Source organism: Takifugu flavidus, chromosome 19, assembly GCF_003711565.1.
Source record: "Takifugu flavidus isolate HTHZ2018 chromosome 19, ASM371156v2, whole genome shotgun sequence".
In the NCBI taxonomy this organism is placed as follows: Eukaryota; Metazoa; Chordata; class Actinopteri; order Tetraodontiformes; family Tetraodontidae; genus Takifugu; species Takifugu flavidus.
The window spans coordinates 7202646-7222647 of record NC_079538.1 but is presented as its reverse complement, the minus strand read 5'-3'; the positions used below and the strand labels follow the sequence as shown (position 1 = coordinate 7222647).

Here is a 20002-nt window from a genome sequence, read left to right as displayed (position 1 = left end):
GCCCCCTGGTGGCAGGTTCTGTCGAAAGATTTGGGCTGTAGATGGCGCCTGGAGCACCTCTCTAATGACAATTCTGTTATTGTTATTCCTTTTATCATTCTGGCATCTGCAGCTAAGCCGTGTATACTGTGCGTTGAGATGCAGGGAAATTTTAGGGTTAACAGGTAAACTGGTGGCTACATGAACTCGGTGACGCAGAGCTGGTTCCTGTGTTGCGGCTTTTCAAAATCCTGATCAACAACTTTGTTTTTGTACAACAGCAGGTAAGAAGTGGTAAAATATTATTCAGTAAGATGGAATCGTTAATTATCTGGCGCCCCTGGTGGTGGATTTCAACAAGTCACTGAGCCCCTCTGAGCTAAAATAATGGTTTTCAGGCAGTAATCAGTCCTCTTCATATAAATACTTTTATTTTACAGCTTGATCAAAAACATAAAGGCCTATTTCATTCTAAATATAACAGTGTTTAAATAAGTGGCACCCTCATGTTTTCAAATCATCGAACAACTTACACTAAAATACACTAAAACGTTAGGAAATCCGATACAGTGGCTCTACGGACTGTAAAGGCTGTTCAGCTAATTTGCATTCTTATAGATGAAGAACTAAACTTAACCCAAAATACTTAAGTTTATGATGCAAAATTTAAGCAAAATCAACAAGCAACTAATCATCCATTATTTTTACAACTCGGTGTTTTCAAGCAAATACAGTCAGTTTAAGAAGAAGTTACCCAAAAACTAAACACACCGCTCCATTAGAGGTATCAGCCTCTGCGTGTATAAACTCTTTTTTTTTCTATTGACATTCTAAATATAGAAACATTTATCAGTATAACAAACATACCACCTGTGTGAAAAACAAGAGATGGCGTAACGGCATTACAAACTCTACAAGTACTGTGTTTTCCATTACAATGACACAGCAAAAACAGCAGACATGAGAAATCTCAACACGGCATGAGAAGCAAGAAATCACATACCATGCTCATAAACATGTTTATGACCGATATGTAAACCGAATAGAAAACATTGGCATCATTTACAATCACGCTAGCCTTTATCAGCTACATCGGCAAAAAGCGGGGATGTAGGTTGATAAGAACTTTAGATTTGGCACATTATATCCAGTATATATGATGGTACGTACGTCACACAGCACGAAAGTAACATCCAGCCAACCCGACTGAGGCAGAAGCGGTTGGTCACAAGTGCCGGAAATGTATTGGCGCGTTTCTACTAGTAGCTACGAAAGCATGGCTCGACTCAACGCGGTGGGGCTTTTCCACCGGGGGACCGGGCCATCGGCTGGGGTTACGAACGTGCCGAGCGGTACTATTACGTTAATTTCTGCGTGTTACCTCTCTGATTGGCCGGGAGTATCACTGATGGGTCCCGGGTTTCAGAACACTCAAACCCACCATTTTACATTTGCGTATTTCTTAATTTTACCGTCATGAGTAAATAATAAAGGCTACAGTAAGGCGATACCCGTGTACAACGACAAGGTGCCGATACTTTTGAGCTGTGAAGTTGTCCCGATGTCTCCAAAGGCCGCTCGGAGAAACCAGCGGACATAAACGCGATATCCAGAAAAGCTAAAAACACCAAAGACGAACCGGAAAATTCACAAATGTGGAAAAAGAAATTGATAGAAGGGGTTTAATCAACTGGATGCTATTTTACAGTACCAATGTTTTTGCGATCTTTTCCTTAAATTGCCTGTCAGCAATATTTGCTAAACTTTTTGCGTGTTACGTTCTGTGTGTGTACTTCATTTGTGTGTATTTTTTAAGTTTAAGTTCTGACTGTAATGAACAAACACCTTCTGTCTTTGTAACTTAAGTATAAAGCAAACATTTATCGGACACATTTTAGCGTCAGCGTCACAGTTGCGTATACACGCTAATGGCGTTGCGGGGGTTACGGACCGCCTTGTTATGAAGACCCGGCCCACATCGAAGAGGTACCATGGTGTCAACTGGAAAACCATGCGGCAGTACCGTGCCGTGTCGAGTCGAACCGCGTAGAGCTGATACCGCGTAGCGCCTTATGTCTGTGTGTATGCAGTAGTATCTTACAGTCGGCGCGTACGTGCTGTGCTACTTGGTTGGTCGGTTAGTAGGTAGATTTCTGCATTAGTTAGCTAGTTTTGGCACTGTTCCGAGGCGTACTTTTTAGAGAAAGGCTTTGTGCGCTGATAGCCCTTCAGAAACGTAAGCGCTCGAGGACGATTGTTTTTCTGCGTAGAGTCGATGTGATAATACGATAACACAACTTCAAGAGCAAAAACTTAAAAACAGTGTGTGTGTGTGTGTGTGTGTGTGTGCGTGTGTGTGTGTGTGTGTGTGTGTGTGTGTGTGTGTGAACTGTATCAGCCTCTCTTGCTCACAGTGTCGAGGAGCTGTGTGCGTAGTCTCCGTAGATGTCCGAGGTGTAGAACGAGCTCGGGGCTTTGCCGAGCATCGGTTCCATAACGGGGGAGCCGCTGGCAGACTCCCCCGAGCACACAGAGTCTCTGAAGGGGGAGGGGGGCGATAGAACGAGGGAATCCCCCAGTTTGGCCTTGGTCTGGTTGAAATCGTCATCGTCATCGTCCCCCTCCTCCTCCTCCTCCTCGCCCTCCTCCTCCGCCTTGGCATCGTAGATGTAGCTGTGCAAGAGGTCCAGCTCCTCGTCCTCGGACACCCTCTCTTCGAATGAGCCCAACTTTTGGGTCAGAGGAGGCTGAGACGGGGTAAGGGTCAAATGTTGGTTGGCGGGCATCGCCTCCTTGGCGGTGTGGTCACTGAGCGTGGGGGCATGAGAGCTATGGGTGTCCACCACTGTCCCCCGCGAGCGCTCTGGGGCGTAGCCCTTCAAGTGCGAATAAGAAGCCGGCTTTTCTTCGTCCGATTCCAGGACATGCCTCTGCCTGGCATGGGGAGGGGGCTGCAGGGGGCATTGTGAATCGCTCTGGTCGTCCTCCTCCAATAGAGGCTTAGCGCCACGCGTTTCTCGGGGGGGAAGGGGGTCTGTGCCAAGGTCGCAGGTGGAGGGCTCACAACTGTGGGGGTCGGGGGTGTTAGTTAGGGGCCTGATGACCGCCATCTGATTCAAGCCGGCTTCCTGTTTCCTCACATGCACAGACAGTCTGTGCCACACATTCCCCCCCCTCGGAGGGTGTCTTGGACCTGATTCAGACCATGACACAGACTTGCCATTAGAACTATGAATGAGATAAAAACTCCAGTTACTATCAGAGGAAAGCGGGAGGTGGTTGCAGAGATCAGCAACACAGAGCAGCACAAGACAAAGCAGCAGCATTTCAACATCCCTGATGCATGTTAAAACACTTTTCAACCACATAAGTTGAGCCTTCTGACTTGGGGGATGGGGGGGATACGTGTCAAACTCTAGCATGTGACAAACAGAGTTCTCAGTGTGCGGTTAAAATGAGCTGCATGCTTTTGGAGTTGTTGGAGGGGGGGTTATTGGCAGGAAGGTAGGGAAGGATTGGACGTGATTAGTTTGGGAGGTGGCAAAGTTTGGAGCGTTCATGCTGAGAGAAGATAAATACAAGGTCGCGACCAAAGCAGCTGGCCGGCAAAAATCCTTCTTGGAGGGCTGCTGCGCCTGATAGATCATTTTGCCTGTGGCGGCTCAGGTGCGACCGGCTGGCACAGGCAAACGTCCTCACTTTAATCCAGAAGGTCCGGGATTTGCTGCTGAGGCCAAAAATGACTCAACAGACCCAAAGCAACTTTTTCAAGCATCATTTTTGTTGCTGATTAGAGAGAATCTTGAAGAAAAAAATGTGTTTACGACATTGTAATAAAGAAAAATTCACCGCCTGATTTGAGATTGCAGCTCTCGCAGGAACGATCTGAATGACCCCCCCCCATGCTTGAACATTAGCCAGGCAGAGTGCTTCGTCGTTTAGGGTGTTGTTACAATTGTTAGCGTGGGTGAAAACAGGCGTGAGAGCCAACACACAGACGTCTCAGAACCACTCTCCTATTCTCTATCCTTACTTTTGACACCCGTCCACGCGCCACCTCTGTGGATCTCAAAGGGTTACATGGAAACCTTACATCGACGTGGGATTTTTTAATAAAACAAAGAGATTGATATGTAGGAATTTAGCTTAACAGTGCAACCTCAGGGGGAGGGGGATGTGTCATCGCCGTGGCTTTTTAAAAAAAAAAACATTTAATCAGAGCTTCTTTAGCAGCTCGCCCCAGTAAACAGCATCAAATCCAGTAAAAGGAATGAAAGATTACTCACTTGGTATTTCCTGATCCAGGCTTTTTACGGCGGAACATGTTGAGGAAACTGTTGCTTCCACACTGAGCCGATTTCCCATCTCCGACGTGCATCCGCACCACATCGGATGTGGTGAAGGCGCTCCGGACGTTCCTCTCCGGCTTGGCGATCATGATGTACATCTTGGGCGTGAACATGCAGCCCAGCGCCACAGTGACGCTCAGGCTGACGGAGAAGGACGTGGTTATTATCTTGTAGTTTGAGCCAAAGTAGATGGGCACAAACGCCAGCCAGATGATGCAGGTTGTGTACATGGTAAAGGCAATATATTTAGCCTCGTTGAAGTTGGCTGGGACGTTCCGCGTCTTGAAGGCATAGTAGGTGCAGCTCATGATTAGCAGGCCATTGTAGCCCAGTGGCGCCACCATTCCTACGTTGCTGGTATTACAAATGAGGTAGACCTCACGTATGCTCGGGTACGACTTGATGGGCTCCGGAGGCTCCAGAATGATTAGCGTGATCTCCAGAGTTAGCTGCACGCTGATCAGCATAAAGGCAATGATCACCTGGGCCCAGGCACTCATGAAACGAGGTTTCCTGGTGCAGATTTTCTTCTTGCTGCCTGCCAGAATACGGGCGATGCGGTTAGTTTTGGTCACCAGTGCTGAGTAGCACATGGCGGATGAAAGGCCCACCAGGAGGCGCTGTAGGTAGCAGGAGACCACTGTAGGCCGGGCAATTAAGGTAAACGGGCAGATGTAGCCCATGAAAATGCCGGCCAAGATGATATAACACAGTTCTCTGCTGGAGGACTTGACCACAGGTGTGTCACGGTACTGGATGAACACAAAGGTGACGAAGGAGGTGATCAGGATCCCCACACAGGAGAAAGCCACCGCCACAATGGACTCAACATCTGCCCAATCAAGGTATTTCAGAGGCAGGGGCTCGCAGCCTGAAAACCACAGAAGAAGAGACATGAACTTCAAGAAACTACAGTTCTTATTCCTATTTGACTTCAGGCACCCGCTTCTCAGCATTGCAAAGGAAAGTTCTGGTTGGGCTCCTGTCTATTTGTCCAGCAGTGGAGAGCGAGTCGACATTCTTGTGACCTTCTGGAGCCTGAAGCTTCGGTTTGCTGGCAGGAGCCACCGATGCAGGTACAGCAACTCTCAAAAAAACACTGTCAGGCCAGCTTATGTCACCTCAGGCCAGACTGAAAGTCCATGGAAAAGACGTGTTTTTTTGTCAATCACAGTATCAGGCTTTATTTCTTTCCTCCAAGCCTCGATGGAATGAGTGTTGTGTTGTGTTCATTAAAAACAGGCAAAGGTTGCTATTGTCAGCTGATCTATGCTAACTGTTGGCAGAATTTGAAATAGTTTCTGGCTAGCTAACTGGAGCATTGGCCACAAACAGAGCTCTCAGGTAGCTCTCTGAATTCATTCACAATTCAGTTGAGTCTGCCTGTGAAAGTAACATAGCTGCCCTCCGATATGAGCCAGCAGCGAGGGCACGTTATGAAGTGCAACTATGAACGCAGAGATGTTTCACGAGAGTGAAGGCAGAAGATCCGTCAGCTGCTGAACCGGATCCCCACGCTGGCCGCGGCACTAATGGGATTTTACACCTCGGATCTGAGAGCTGCCCTCGACTCTGCAAATCGCTGTCAGAACTGACTGGGTTACAACAAGGCGGAGAGCGGGGAGGAGCGGGGGGGTGTCACTTTGTCCAGGAGAAGGAAACCACATTAACAACTCAACAGGGCGGTCCCGGCCCAGCATGGTATGAGGATTAGCATTAGCAGCTGAAGCAGCTCTTGTGTGTGATCCATCAGCGAGTCGACATGTTGGGCTTTGGTTTCCTACCTGCCAGAAGATCATCGGGCCACCACCCAAGCTCACACGCCTTGCAGGTGAACTCATCCTGGACGTATTCGTTGTCCTTACAGGTTGTGCAGATCCAGCAGCAGCTCACCTCGCCCTTCCTGATCACCTACACACACACACACACACACATATACACAGGACCCAGAGGTGACAGGGTGAGGGGGCCACAACCATCCCAGCACCCACCAGACGAAGCTAAAGAAGTGATGCACTGGGGGGATAATGAAGGTGTGTTGGTGGAACCTTTTTACAAGCGTCCTAGTCTAGATTCTGCTCCTAGATGCAAATGCAGGGTGAGAAATGGGGCAGGAGAAAAGAAAGGAAGAGGGTGGGGGGGCATGAGCAGCCAGGATTGAGGTGGACGTACCAACCCTCGGGGGGAACAGGGTTTAGTTGGATGCTAAACAATCAGATGAAGCAAGTGGGAGCAAATCTCTAAATTGGGGCTTAAAGCCCAGAATGTGTTATCGCCTCCTCAGCTTTTGTGAGTTTGCATCGTTCAGTCTTGAACGTTGAGCTCAAACCTAAAGGTGAGCTGGCTAATAAAGGCAGAATTAGCATTGTTGTTTGACTTCCCTGGTCCAATCATAAAGGGACATAAAGAAAACCCCAGCAGAATCTCCACTGATCTGTCTCATTATAGCTGATGTGCACATGGTAATTGGCCTCAGATGATGTTTTTGCTCTGAAAGTCACATGAACTGTGCGGACGTCACCCTCCCCTCCAGAGTTTAATGCAGCTTTATTCATGTCTGTCTCACCAAAACTCCAAATATACTCTTATCTAACTAACCTTTCCCCAATAAACTCTGGAATGACCACAAAAACAGGAAATCCACCCCAGCAGATGGGAACCTGTGTTGGGCCGGATGAGCCATAGACTGATAATGAGAAACTGGCTTCCTTTGATTGTATCTTATGAATAATCTCTAATTTAAACAAATTAAAAAACGGATAAACCCAAAGCGGTGGCGTGTTTTAGCCAAACGGCAGCGCTGTTCAGATTCAGCTGAGGTAACGATCTCGGGGGACAAATCAAATCAAATGGAGCTGATTTGATCTGTGAGACCGTGACCCTTGACTCACACGTCCCGCTAATTAACAGCTCCTGATTGGTCAGACTTCCATTTCCCAGCTTTATTAGTGGATTTAATCTCCCGCTAAGCAGACTTTAACTGCCCACCTTGATCTGGCCTTTGGAGCAGGGCTCGCTGCAGACCGAGCGCACCATGTCGCTGCTGTTCAGCCACAGCTTGCTGTCGTCCATGGCTAAGATGCCTTCGTGCCAGGAGCCCACGTTGATGTAGTCGTAGCGGCCCTCGCCCGTATCTCCCACGCTCTGGAGATTCATGATGTCGTACCTGAGGAGGGGGGAGAGCCAGAAGGGGCTTATTAAGTGGCCAGAGGGGTGGACAGGAGGTTAGAGGGAGGGAGAGTCTGACAGGTAATTTAACGACAATCATTTTGCAGCCTCGCACAAATTCCATCTAAAGCCACTTAAATTGGCGACACGCCTGTCACGCCATCCAGAGGGGGCGGCGGTGAACCCGCAGCCCCGTTTTATTCGAGCGCCAGGCTGTGCAGCACCTGACCTCGGCTTGACAAAGGAATGACACGGCGGTGGTTTCGGACTGTCAGTTGTTGTCGTCGGCGCGGAGGATGCGCGGACAATCGGTTCCCGTCTGAGCTAATTAGGTCAAGACTGACGCGCACCGGTAGGCTGGAGTTGGCGGGACGTTCCGATCTTAATTTCTCCGCGTTTGTTGTCAAGTTTTGCCACTCTTATAATCCTGCTCATCCTCTTACCGTCCTGGGGTGTCCCCGTTTTCATCAAAATAAATCTCCTCTCCCGACACTCCTCTGAAGGACGTCTTGAGCAGATAATCCAGCAGCTTGCTGCCGTCGATGGGGTCCATGGCGTCGCACAGCCCCGTCTGTCCCGGGCACAGCTCCTCGTGCATGTCGTGGAGGCCGTGAGCCATGGCGTAGATGGCGTTGATGACGAAGCCCATCTTACTGTCCTGAATGTAGTTTTCCTGCAGACTCTCGTTCCCTGTTCGAAGAGGGGTGAAAAGGGAGGTTTTTAATCCCGACGTTCGTGGCTGTCAGAGACCGTCAGACCCGAGGAAATGAGCTTTTCTTTACAAGCGCGTTTAGATTTCTGCTGCAGAGATTAAATCCCTCACAGGCCAACATGCAAGAAAGAACGGGGGTGTCAGTGCGGAGCCGGTTTTCAGGTGGGGGCAGGCGGGGTGAGCAGTGTGTGGAGCCATTCCTCAGTGCTCAGAGTTTGACTGACGCGGCCGACAGTCTGACGCTGTCAGCGGGAAACCTGCAGTCAAACTCGTCCCGCGGTGCTGCGTTCAGGTGCCGCTCTGACAAAAGCCATCAGCTTGGCCAAAAAAGAACACTTACCTCCTTGAAGGTCTGAAGGAACACAGACAGAGTAAAAAAAACAGAACAAAACAGCCTTAACGCTCCTGTTGCTGGGTGGAAGCAGTCACTCTACACTCTAAATAGATGCTATTTCTGGTTTTGTACTCATTAGCTGACCAACATGCTGATTCTCAGGGTCATTGTGGTGATTATTTGAGTACTTGTCTGCTTTAATTAAGCTTGAGGTGCGTCAAACATTTGAATAACAGGAGCAGAATTTTACCATGATCACCTTTTGGGAGCAAATAGAGAAAATATGAGGGGAAGAGAGACAGAGAAACACAAAGGCGGCGTTATTATCTCTGCTTTTATCTGGGCGTTCACTGGCAGCACAGTGAAGCCCGGAGGTTCGAGGCACAAACTCGTGCCGTGACCCACCGGAGCAGACTTTTTTGTAGTTTTTGTTCTCCTGCGGGTGTCCAGGGAGGCGACACTGGAAGCGGTACTGCCAGAACTCGGGGAACCAGGGGTTTCTAGCGTTGGCGTCCAGGCGCAGCTTCAGGTAGTAGTCGTCGAAGGATTTGACCACTGCGGATTGGAGCTTCATGGTGATTCCACCCTCTGCTTCCTGCTCGTACCCCTCGACCACCTCGTAACGGTCGGCCCAGCCGTCGCTGCGGGGACAGGACGGACGACGGTCTCGTCAGGAGTCGCAGAAAACACAATGACGATATTATACAGTCCAGATAGCAGAGACTTGATTCGAACATAATGTCCATGTGACCCGAACCAACAACCACCGAACACGAGCGAGAGAAATTGCAAATCTAAAATAGCTTAAATTGGTATTTTTAATACAAGAATAGAGAGGCAACCGCTGCAATATTGAATTAGCGGCAGCTCCGTCTGGAGGCTTATCTGGAATGAGCTGGACTCAACAGGGTTGCGACTGGAATTGCAGGCTTTATGCATCCCCGTCCGCTCACTTTTCTGTCTGCTTGTGCACCCCGACCAGGCTAATTTACACACAGAGCCAGTGTATAAGCTGTGGAGACAGAAGACGGGTGGAGACGGAAGAGCAAAGGCACAGATGAACAAGACTAGTCTGAGCTGGGCTGCCTCCTGTTTCTGGGCCTTTGAGCTCCGTCCCCTTGGAATACCTTTGATATTGACAGCAGCGCACCAATTAGGTGTGACATGCCAGATGACCAATTAGCTCACACGCGCGCCACATCCTACATAAGGACGCTTGCGTTTGGTTAGGTGAGCAAGTCACTTTACACGACCTTTTTGTCAACAATTACTGTCAAACAACAGTGACACGCAGACAATTACTAAATATGTCAACTGAAAATGGATTTGCACACCAACTGGGCTCAGAGCGGGTCCATACTCCCGGCTAGATTAAAACCTGCGGCTAGCACTAGAACTAAAGCTGTGTGACACTAGAGAGAAGACAGTTGGTCTCTTCCAATAAAACGTTCCTTCGCCACGAGCAAACGAGGCTTTTGATTAGCGTGTTCAGCCGTGGGTACACATTTGGTTCCACCGGCATGATGACTGGACCAGTTGTGGTGAGTAAAGAACAAATGAGCAAGTGTTGAAGCTAAAGCGTGTATGCTAATGAGCCTGGCGGTTGACAGCGCCCGTCAGGTTTTGGTTTATTCACGACCGAGCGCAGTGAAAGCGGAGCGAAACCGCAGATTTGCAGGGCTCTGTAAAGGTACCCTCTCTGATAAACACCACAGCTGTGATGGGGGGAGGTGGATAAAGGTGAGCTGCAAGACAGAAGAGCTAATTTGGTGAATGCTGGATGAATTGAAGAGAGAGTGTGTGTGCCTCCAGGGGAGGAGGATTATATGTTATAGCTACATTTGGAAATAAAGTTGGGCCGTAATCAGAGCCACGTGTTCTTTTGACAGCTTCGATCAGTATGAATGGAAAACATCAGATCATTAAATGATGACATCAACACTGAATTACCCATGAGCATCTTTTAGGTCTGAAACAAATATGGCTTAAGGAGGACGAGGCTGGATTTCCACTGTAAAACATACAAATATACTGGCGCCGCCATGCTCCTTGGTTTAAGGCTGGCTGTAGTCGGGGAGTGAAGTGCAGACAAAGAAATAAATCAAAAGCTGCATATTTACTTTAGCTGCTGCTAGAATTTGCATCCTTCAGCCTAAAGTCCACGTTACCTGACAGGTTAACCCCATTCGGTGCTGTCTGTTCCATGCTGTTGGTGTTTAACATATTTATTGTGACATAATGGAGCAGCAGGAAACAGACTGGTTGTTAGGTGAAGAGAGTTGCTCCGTAATTTACATGAATGAGGCACCAGCCGCTAAAGACGCTCTCCACGCCGCCTCACAGTGGAGATGCTGATGAGCTGCGCTTGTCTAAGGCTGAAGAGCTTCAGAAATCTACCCGGCAACCAAGACAACAGATGTCAGGTTCTGAAAATCCTCAAAGTTGTAGCCAAAATAGTGAAGATACAGCGTGCGGCACAGGGCAGCTTTGTGTCCTGCAGCCCACCACCAGGGGGCCGTTGAGAGGTTTTGGTTTTAGATTTTCTTCATTTATAATGAAACTCCTTCCCGAACGGATTCTGTGTGTTTGCGTGGTAAATAAAGCAGCCCTGGGTGGACAGACTGCACAACAAATAAGCTAATTTAGCCGCTAGTTGCAGGCTCGTTCTGAGTCAATTCCCCCTTTTGGCCTCAGCTTCCTAAACACAATTAACCAGCCATTCAAGTCAGCCCTCGGTGACGTAGAAAAGTAGCAGCCTGCCATCCATTTTAGCGCCATCTGCTTAATAACAGGATGTGTGTATTTTGATGAGTTACTGGGAGCCGATGATGCTTGGCATTGTTTAGAGCGGCGCAGCATGCAAACGACCGCATCATTTATGGCGAGGCTGCCAGGGCGATCCACTTCTAGTTTGATAGCACATTTGGATATTTATGAAGCTATGAATTAATTGGCAGGGCAGAGATTTAATCACACGCGTATTTTCCCCTGGAGAACAAATGGGAAGAGTTGCTTTTAAACGAGGAGAGAGGAGGACGGAGCGTCTCCAAATTGCTCTGTGCAAGTGTGAAATTGAAGGTTGGGGCAGGTGACGTGGGAGAGCTGGACTCAAACTCACGCCCGCCACGGATCAACCGACTTGGCGGTGACACGGCGGACTCGTGCTGCAGAGGGAGACGTTTCTCCTCCTCTTCTCCCTCTCTCCATTTTGCCTGCGAACGCTGAGCGCGCGCGCAGCTAAAAACCAGGGAGGCATTGTTAGCTCGCTGGATCTTCTGCGGCGACACAGAAGACCCAGGGTGAGTCGGGGAGCCTTTAAAAGCCCACCCGAGCGGCTTTTTACTTATTCAACATGCCCCAGTTTGAGCAGGAGGATCAGTCTCTTCTGCGCTGACACGGAACGCTGCTCAGAGAAATCATTTTCTTCTTTCTCCCCTTCTCTTCACGCTGCCATGGGATGTCAAAGCAACACAAGCGCTCATGACAACGCCTCCAAAATCCAACATCAGCAGATTGCCGGCGTGGCTCTGACTCAGAGCACATTAGCAGAGTTCTAGTTTAATATCGAATCTTTAAACACGCGTTCCTGGTGGTTATTTTCATATTTCCCGACCGGACCGCCGAGTCCCCACCGATTGCTGTCAAGGCGATCCCGTCAGTAGGAGACGGAGGTGACCTTGACGAGGAAGCCGCGTTCTCAATTAACATCAGAATCAACTTATGAATATTCACGTGCAGCTCATTGTGCGCCGGTCCGGCCTCCATTTGAATACTTTCCCATCTGGGCTTCACGCACGTACAAGCAACAGAATCGGGCCTCTATTAGTGAAGCGGGCAGAGGCAGCGTGTTTTTATCTTATAATTGCGGTCTTTGTAGCCGTTGCTGCTGGGCGGATTTATTTATTTCTTTTCCAGGCGTCAGCCAAATTTTGCCGAGGGAGGCTGGTTGTGCTCGGAGCCCCGCTGTTCGACTGAACGGCACATTGTGGTCGGCCCAGACCAGATCTCCATGGTGAGCAGCGCACAGCCGAGCCGGCTACAGCGGGAAAAACCACCGGTACTCACTGCTAACTCTCACTACAGCCGCACGTGGGGGGGCAGAAAGGAGAACCGGAGGAGGGACCGATGCCACATGGAGCAGAGATCCCTGTGCTCCTCCGCTCCAAGTCCTACATTCACGATTGATGTAGCCGCCGCTACATCCCTGAGAAACAAAAGGAAGATCTTTCTGCTAAGCGCGAAGCCCGAGAATAACAACCAGTCAGTCTGAAGGTCATTCCCATCTCTTTCCACGTGAAACCGACTTCCTGGCTGAAGAATCCTAGAAGGATGGATGGAACTGTTGCAGGATTCAGTGGGAAGCACTGCATCCTTTTTTTGAGAAGAACAAGAGCTGGAGTGTGAACGTGCCGTGCCACAACTCCTGTCTCCCTCCGCCAGCCCGCCTCTGTCAGATTAAAGGTTCCGTTTGTTCGAGCTCCGAGCGGAGCTTCCGTCCCTGCTAGCAGAAAATCAAAAGGACAACAGGGAAATGCGATGAGGCACACACAATATGGGTTCGCAGCTTTCTTTGCACTTCTGAGCGGCCTCCAAAAGACTCAGTCATCTTCTGCTAACCACCTGTGCCAGGCCGACGCAGCCGCACGACGGGCCATGACGGCCCTTTGTCTAAGATAAGCGAGGTTGAACGTGACTCCCGGTCCAACGTTGGTGCGACAGAAATAAGCGTCACACGGGGAAAAGCAGCTTACGCAAATGCTGTGTGTTAATAACAGCATTCAGACGACGTTAGCGGGAGACAGGAAGCCAAGGCTGCTAATTGCGAAAGGAGGCGGACAACTCGGTGGGAGAGTTCACCCTCATGCTGCCGTCCAGAGACTCGGCTCGTGCTGGGGCACATCGCGTTCTTTTCAGATTTGAGTGACGCGCAGAGCCCGAAGGACACGGTGACGGGAGCCGCCGCAGCCACAGCCTGCTCGCTGTGGTGCCACGGGGCAGCGGGTACAGAAATATCCACAGTCCCACCACCAGACGACGCAGCGGCCTTTCCCCTCCGGCTGTGACACTGCCCAAAATTCCCTCCACGCTCCGTCAAGCCTTTTCCCGCATTATTCAGAATGTAAAATGCAAACGAGAGGAAGCCCAGAGAGGCTCTGGCTGTCTAAAGCAGAGTGGGTGCTAAAGCGTTGACGTGGTGCGGCGTGGAGTGTCCAGGTCGGGGGTAAAGTGGGTCGGGCGCGTCACACCCGGCCCTCGTCTGAAGAGCAGGTTAGCTGAACAGCAGAGCCAAAGGCAAACACGTTCAACAGCCTCTCTGAGCAGCCTCTCAGTTCACATCCCAACTAAAATAAGCAGAGCAGCGGCCCAACTGGACACTGCGCGTTTTTAGCATGTTCCCCTCATGGCTGAACCTCAAGTCAGAACTGGGCTCGATTTAAATGGCTAAAAAGGAATATAAAACTCACCCAATAATGCAATGTGGTGCTAATGTTGTGTGACCAGATATGTACCCAGTTAGACTAATGTAAACTAACCGCTAACCGGCTAAAACGCCACCTTTTAGAGTGAACCTGGCAGTGGCTGCACACCCGCTGCCATAATTGTAACCGTCTCTCTCTGTTTTGCCGCGTCTCTGACCCCGAAGCAGTCCTTTCACCCACAGGGTCGTCCACAAAGGCTGAAAAATAGACCCACTCTCCCCTCTGCTGTGGCGGAAAGTGAAAAGGCGGGAATGCAAGTGTCGTTATAATGGATAATTTAAAAGCCTCCCTCTTCCAAAAGATTAAATATGCATCTGTGCAACGTAAACACGGGACGGGAAGAGCAGCACTTGGCCCCGTGGATTTCCACCATCGGAAGATAATTGAAGGAGGGACAAAGGGCGAATTGAAGACTGATGGCAGTCAGAAGGAGTTACCCAGTGTCAGCTAGTATGCTAACAATTCCACTACCTCTATGGGCTCTGGGTCCTTAGACACGGCTGGCTCAATCCCAACAGGACATCCAGATTCAGAAACTACATTGATATTAAGGAACAGATCAGGACGTTTCACTGCTTTATCCACACGCCCACGTTGCAGAGGAAGCCGTTGTGTCTTTATCCAGCCACAAAACACACAATGAAATGATCAGTGATCCTGGACGCTCGCTGTCAGAAACACAGAGCGGGCGGGAAATATAGAGGGATGGGGGGGGGCACCCCAGAGAACAGCTGCTATGAAACAGAGCCCCCCCAACTGTGCTGTTAGCGGGCTCTGACGGAAGCCTTCTGTATTTCTCATTTGCTGTTCGACATGGAAAACAGACGATTCACACAGAGAACATGGACAGAAAAACATTGTGACTCTACAGCTTCACGTCTGAGAGGAATACCAATTATTCCCGCTACTGGCGTGGGGTCTAATTCTTCCCGGTTGCCTGGGTGACATCAGGGCACCTCGCGGAGGAAGCAACCTTCCACCAGCACTGCTCTCGATTTAAAATTGAAAACACACACACACACACACACACACGTACCTGCCGACGAGGAGGAACTCCCCGAACACCCCCAGCCTCCTCATGGCCATCAGGAGGCCTCGGACCGTCATGCCCTCGCAGAAGCACACCACCACGCGGGCTTTGGGAAGGCGTTCCCGGAGTTTCCTCAGGAGGCGGTCAAAGTGCTTCTCCCCTGCGTTGCTGTAGATCTTGTCGGAGTGGGCGATGCACAGGCCCTCCTGAGAGGCCAGCTCTTTGAAGGCCTCCATGCCGCTCTCCCCATAGTTTCCTATATGAAGACAACAAACATCTCTTCTTTACCTGGATCAACAGGTCTGAGGGGGCTGGGCCCGCTTCATAGAGTGACTGGACCAAACGGAGGATTGTGGAACGTGCGCAGGCCTTGTTCCTGGTCAACATTCCCGAGGTCATTAGGTAAAATGAGGAAGTGCAGATCCTCCGATAATCCCGGCTGCTGATTGCAATCAAAGCCTTTATAGGGGAAGGAGATAGATGTCCTTATTTAACTGCCCCCCCCCATCAAGGGCCCCCGTACAGCTGGTGCAGCCTAAATCTGCTCGTCCGTTCGCAGCATCGCTGGAACAATATGTCACAATCTGGATTGCTAAAGTCCCCCCCGGCTCTTTAGCGTGAGAGCTGGATTACACAAACAATCCAACTGCTGGTGCCTGCTCGAACATGTGTGTGTGTGTGTGTGTGTGTGTGTGTGTGTGCGTGTGTGTGTGCAATGAGAAAATCAAGTATCTCAGAATCTGAAACCACAGCTGTTGCGCGATTCCTTCGATGACAAGTCAGCTTCCTGACCGCCCCCCCCCCCCCCCAACACCCCCCCCCCCTCCATCAAACACTGGATGGACCTTCTCTTGGAGCAGCAGCAACAATAAGCACAGTGATGATTTCACACAGAACAGGGGCGCGCATTGGGCTTCCTCTAATGTCATGGTGTCATTTCCTCATTTTTTTGATGCCACCGGCGACCACCAGCGCCCCCTCTGGCCGGGGCTGCGGGGAAGCGGATTCTTAGGGTCCTGTCAGACCGATGATCTGAGCAGGTAATTTATGCAGTTTCTTGGCAATAGCGGTTGCTACGGGAACAAGCTGCATTTATAACTTATCAAAGGTGGCGGCGAGAGGAAACTCGGGAGCAAAGTCACGCCCAAGTCATGCCCACGGTTTCAGAGACAATCTGGTTACAGCTGGCCTCTCGAAGGTCGCGGGGACTTCCTGTCAGTATTCTGAACTACACAGTTCAAAAAGTCACATTTTATAGTTTTTCTCGCCTCGGCTGCCACCTGCTGACTCAGCAGACAGTTTCATAACTTTTACAATTCACGTTATCACCATGGGATCCACCATTAGTGCTATGTTGAAGGGCAAACGACGCCACCTATCGGTACCTCCGGGTACTGCAGCTCCCCAGCTCCCTGTCTTCATTTAAGTGAAAGGAGCCTGACAAAGCCCCTGACCAGCTATAATAGGACATTCCAAAGATGTTTTACAGCCCCTGTGATACAGCTCCTCGGGGAGAATCCTGGGTAATGTAGCCTGTCAGTCATTATCTGGGCGCACATCTGCGACTGTGGAGATACTAACTACTTGTTCCAGTCCAGATAAGACCCTCATTGCTTTGGGGAAATTTGAAAAAGCAATTGTCATTTGTCAGCTTCTTCCTCCTGGAATTAATTAACGCTTCTGAAGGAACAACTGCGTTGTTGATGCCTCAGTGGAGACTCTCGTGTTTGTTTCTGACAGTATTTTACAAGTTGACCATTTCTTGACGCCTACTGAAAGTCAAGGGGGGTCTGGTCTTCCACAAGACAATACTCATAAAAGAGCCGTGTGGGTTTTTTTCTGTTCCAATCCCAAATCGCAGAAGTCCCAAGATCCCAAATTAATTTTTTAAAAAAAGCGTTTACACTAATTTAAAGGCTGAACCCAGTCGCTCGCTTGTAAAGACCAGAAACCAACGTGGATAAAAACATTTGTCTTGGTGATCGAAGCAAACGCCGCGGCTCCAAACAAAGAAACGAAATCACCCGATTTTCCTTCCTCCTTTAAACCAACAACCTTCCGAACGGGAAGCTGCACATGAAGTTCTCATAGAGACAGAAGGAGAGACCATCGATGTCTACTCACGCTACTTCCACCTGCAGGTTACTGAACACACGCACACGCAGCTGTATGGTGATGATGGTGATGATGGTGATGGTGGTGATGGTGGGGATGAAGGTGCGTGATTCCAAAGCATTCCGTAACCCCAGACAACATCTCAACCTTAATGAAGATAAAAGCAGTTAAATGCAGGTGAGGAGTCCATTCTGAGACGGAGGCAAACCGATGAAGCGATGCAGGAAGTGCACCAACCACTCTGTGCTGTCCGAGGTGGGACAGAGGTGGCAAGAACCAGAATTTGGCAGGCCGAATCGGACTGTTGGCACGTTAGAGCTGTCAACTCTGAGACTGTCCCTCGTGTTCTTGGACGTGGGCTTCATCCGCGTGCCTCCCTCAGAATAAACAAAGAGAACAGGTGGCGCGGAACATGACGAGGTCACGGTAAACCGCGCCGACATACACGGGAGGTTCATGCATGGCCTCTCACCCTCGGTGTGCACGGCCGACACGTAGGTCCAGTTGTACCGCTTGACAATGTCCAGCATGGCCCGGGCCTGGAGGGTGTCGGACGGCACCACTCTGAGGAAGTACTTGAAGAGGGCCTTATCGCTCAGATCGATACTGGTGGCAGAGTAGGCGATCTGCGGGATGTTAAAGAGCTGCAGCAGGTTCTGCACCTGAATGGCCACGGAGCTGGATCCAGGTCCGATCACACCTGCAATGGGCTTCTTGGACGGCGGAGGATGGTGGGAAGGGGTTCCGTCGATGCACCATTTGGCTCCGTCCTTATCGTCCCTGATGGAGATGAGCGAGTCCCGGATGAACTCGATGCTCTGCTCCAAGGCTACGGAAGAGTGCCAGCAGGAGTCCCGGATCTCGCAGCCCAGGCTGATGTTGGGGAGCAGGTCGGGGTCGGCGTTAATCCGATCCAGCGTGTGGAACATGGCCTCCACCCTCTGGATGCCGTACTGCTCGCGGACGTCCCCGCACTTGCGCTCCGCCACTTTCTCCGCGGAGGGCTGGTGGTGGACGGAGAAGAGCGCCCCGATGATCACGTCGCCGTCCATGCGCGCCACGGCGCGGGGCGCGGCTCTCGGGACCGTGGAGCGCTCGCTGATGCTGCTGCTGCGGGAGAGCACGAGGATGCGGAAGAACAGCGTGGGAACGCACAACAGAGCGACGAGACCCATCTCTACGCGTGCCATATTGCGCCACAATGCCCGAGCCTGGCCGGAGGTGCAGGCATACTATCTGCTGTCAGTCAGTACAGCCACCTTTACGTCAGCGACCATCGCCTGCGAGCACGACGCCCAGGACATGTCTGTGCACACCTGCGGAAAAAAATAAAAAATAAAGAGACAGTACTGTGAGCGTCAAGAAATGAGGCCAGATGCTGATGTTGGTGAAGAAGTGGCGACTCCGCACGCGTGCCCCTCATCAACGCCCGTTTCTATTCACCTAGCATCGGAGTGCCTCTGAGCAAGGCACTCGGCTCACGCGCAAACTCGTGGCTGCACATGGTCCGTGCACTTCAGAGAAACCAGCGCGGGACTTTAAGGCGTCCCTTGCGTGCACGTTTGGCGCGAGGCTGATCTGCGGTCGCCGCCCGCCGAGGAGAAAGACCGGGGCGAAGGCAGATTTCCGCGCGCGCTGCCAACACCTGACAAGGACGACGATCGTGTCACGAGCGCGCCACTTGGCGCTGGAGCCCAGAGAGCGCGGCGGCTGTGAGCACGCGGCTTCATCTGCACCTGCATTCTTGTCATCGAGTGCCGCCAATTAACAACTCACGAGGACACGGGGAATGCTAATGAGCTGGATTGATCGTGTCCGCGCGGAATGATAAAAGCCACGTCATTTATCGCCAAACTGTTTTTAAGCTCGATGAATTAAAACTTACCTGAATCCTGGAGATGTGTCGCGTGTCTTCCTCGGTCTTCTGGAGCGCGCGTGGCTCTCGCCCTCTCTCTCGCGCTGCCTCTCGCGCTCCCTCTCCCTCTCTCTCTCCCTCCCTTTCTCTCTCCCGTGACGTTTTATTCGATTCGAACTCGATTAAATTGGGTTAGGTTAAATTAAAAGGAGCTCGATGCACCTGAAAACACTTTATAGGATAATGTCCTTCTTGGCTCACATCTTTTTCTTATTTTTTTCCTAACTTGGGCAGCTACGGTGACCGCTTCAGCACCATGGACAGGGCCAGGAGAGCACGTAGCGCCACCTTGTGTTGAATGAGACATCCTACTGATGACGTCTGAAACAAAAGGGTCCAAAGAGACCAGTTTCAACCTGTTGACTTGAGCTTTAATCACTACCATGGACATGAGACGCAATAAATATATTGGCAAGGCTAGTCTGAAAATACAGTCAGTCATTTTATTATTCTTTCCACTCCCCTGGGTGGGGGTGGGGTTACCGAATATACATTTAGGGTCATGTTGTGACAAACACCAATCACTATAAATCACTAATAAAATAATAGTCGCTATGACACTGTTGGTGCCCCCGGCTTCAGCAGGGACCATCTGATATTGAACCAAACTAGAAGTGACAAGTTTGGATGGAGACACTTCTCAGATGCTGCAGCTACACTTTGGGCCTATAGGGTGATGATGGTATTCTTGGCTTTTTCGTGGCATTGACAGCCAGGCCTTCTGGTATAATGGATTTAAAACAGCAGCACTATTGCTTCTTGTGATTTCTTTTCTAGCTGTGTGGTGCATCCTTAATCAGTTTCATTTATTCAGCCTGCAAAAGAACAGATAGACGACAGAGTACAAAACACTTATTTGTAAAAATGTGTCAAGAAATCATTATTGTTTTCTGTTTACCGTGCTGAAATAGAGACTTCTG

At 50.3% G+C, this 20002-nt stretch overlaps 1 protein-coding gene across 4 annotated transcripts; it reads right to left on the bottom strand.

Annotated features, from left to right (window-relative positions):
* Positions 1–393: 393 nt before the first annotated feature.
* On the bottom strand, positions 394–19361 carry grm1a (glutamate receptor, metabotropic 1a). Of its 4 annotated transcripts, XM_057016276.1 has the most exons (10): positions 19053–19361; positions 17640–18483; positions 15059–15308; positions 8948–9183; positions 7940–8186; positions 7317–7494; positions 6113–6239; positions 4266–5199; positions 4013–4067; positions 3067–3207 (listed from the first exon to the last, which is right to left on the bottom strand). In XM_057016276.1, exons 2-10 carry the CDS (start codon positions 18355–18357, stop codon positions 3202–3204), a joined length of 2751 nt encoding a protein of 916 aa, XP_056872256.1. In that variant the 5' UTR covers positions 18358–18483; positions 19053–19361; the 3' UTR covers positions 3067–3201. The 4 variants fall into 4 exon arrangements, with proteins under 4 accessions (XP_056872253.1, XP_056872254.1, XP_056872255.1 ...); XM_057016273.1 differs by lacking the exon at positions 4013–4067 and having other exon boundaries at positions 394–3207; XM_057016274.1 differs by lacking the exons at positions 4013–4067; positions 19053–19361 and adding an exon at positions 18611–18829 and having other exon boundaries at positions 394–3207.
* Between the last annotated feature and the right edge of the window lie 641 nt (positions 19362–20002).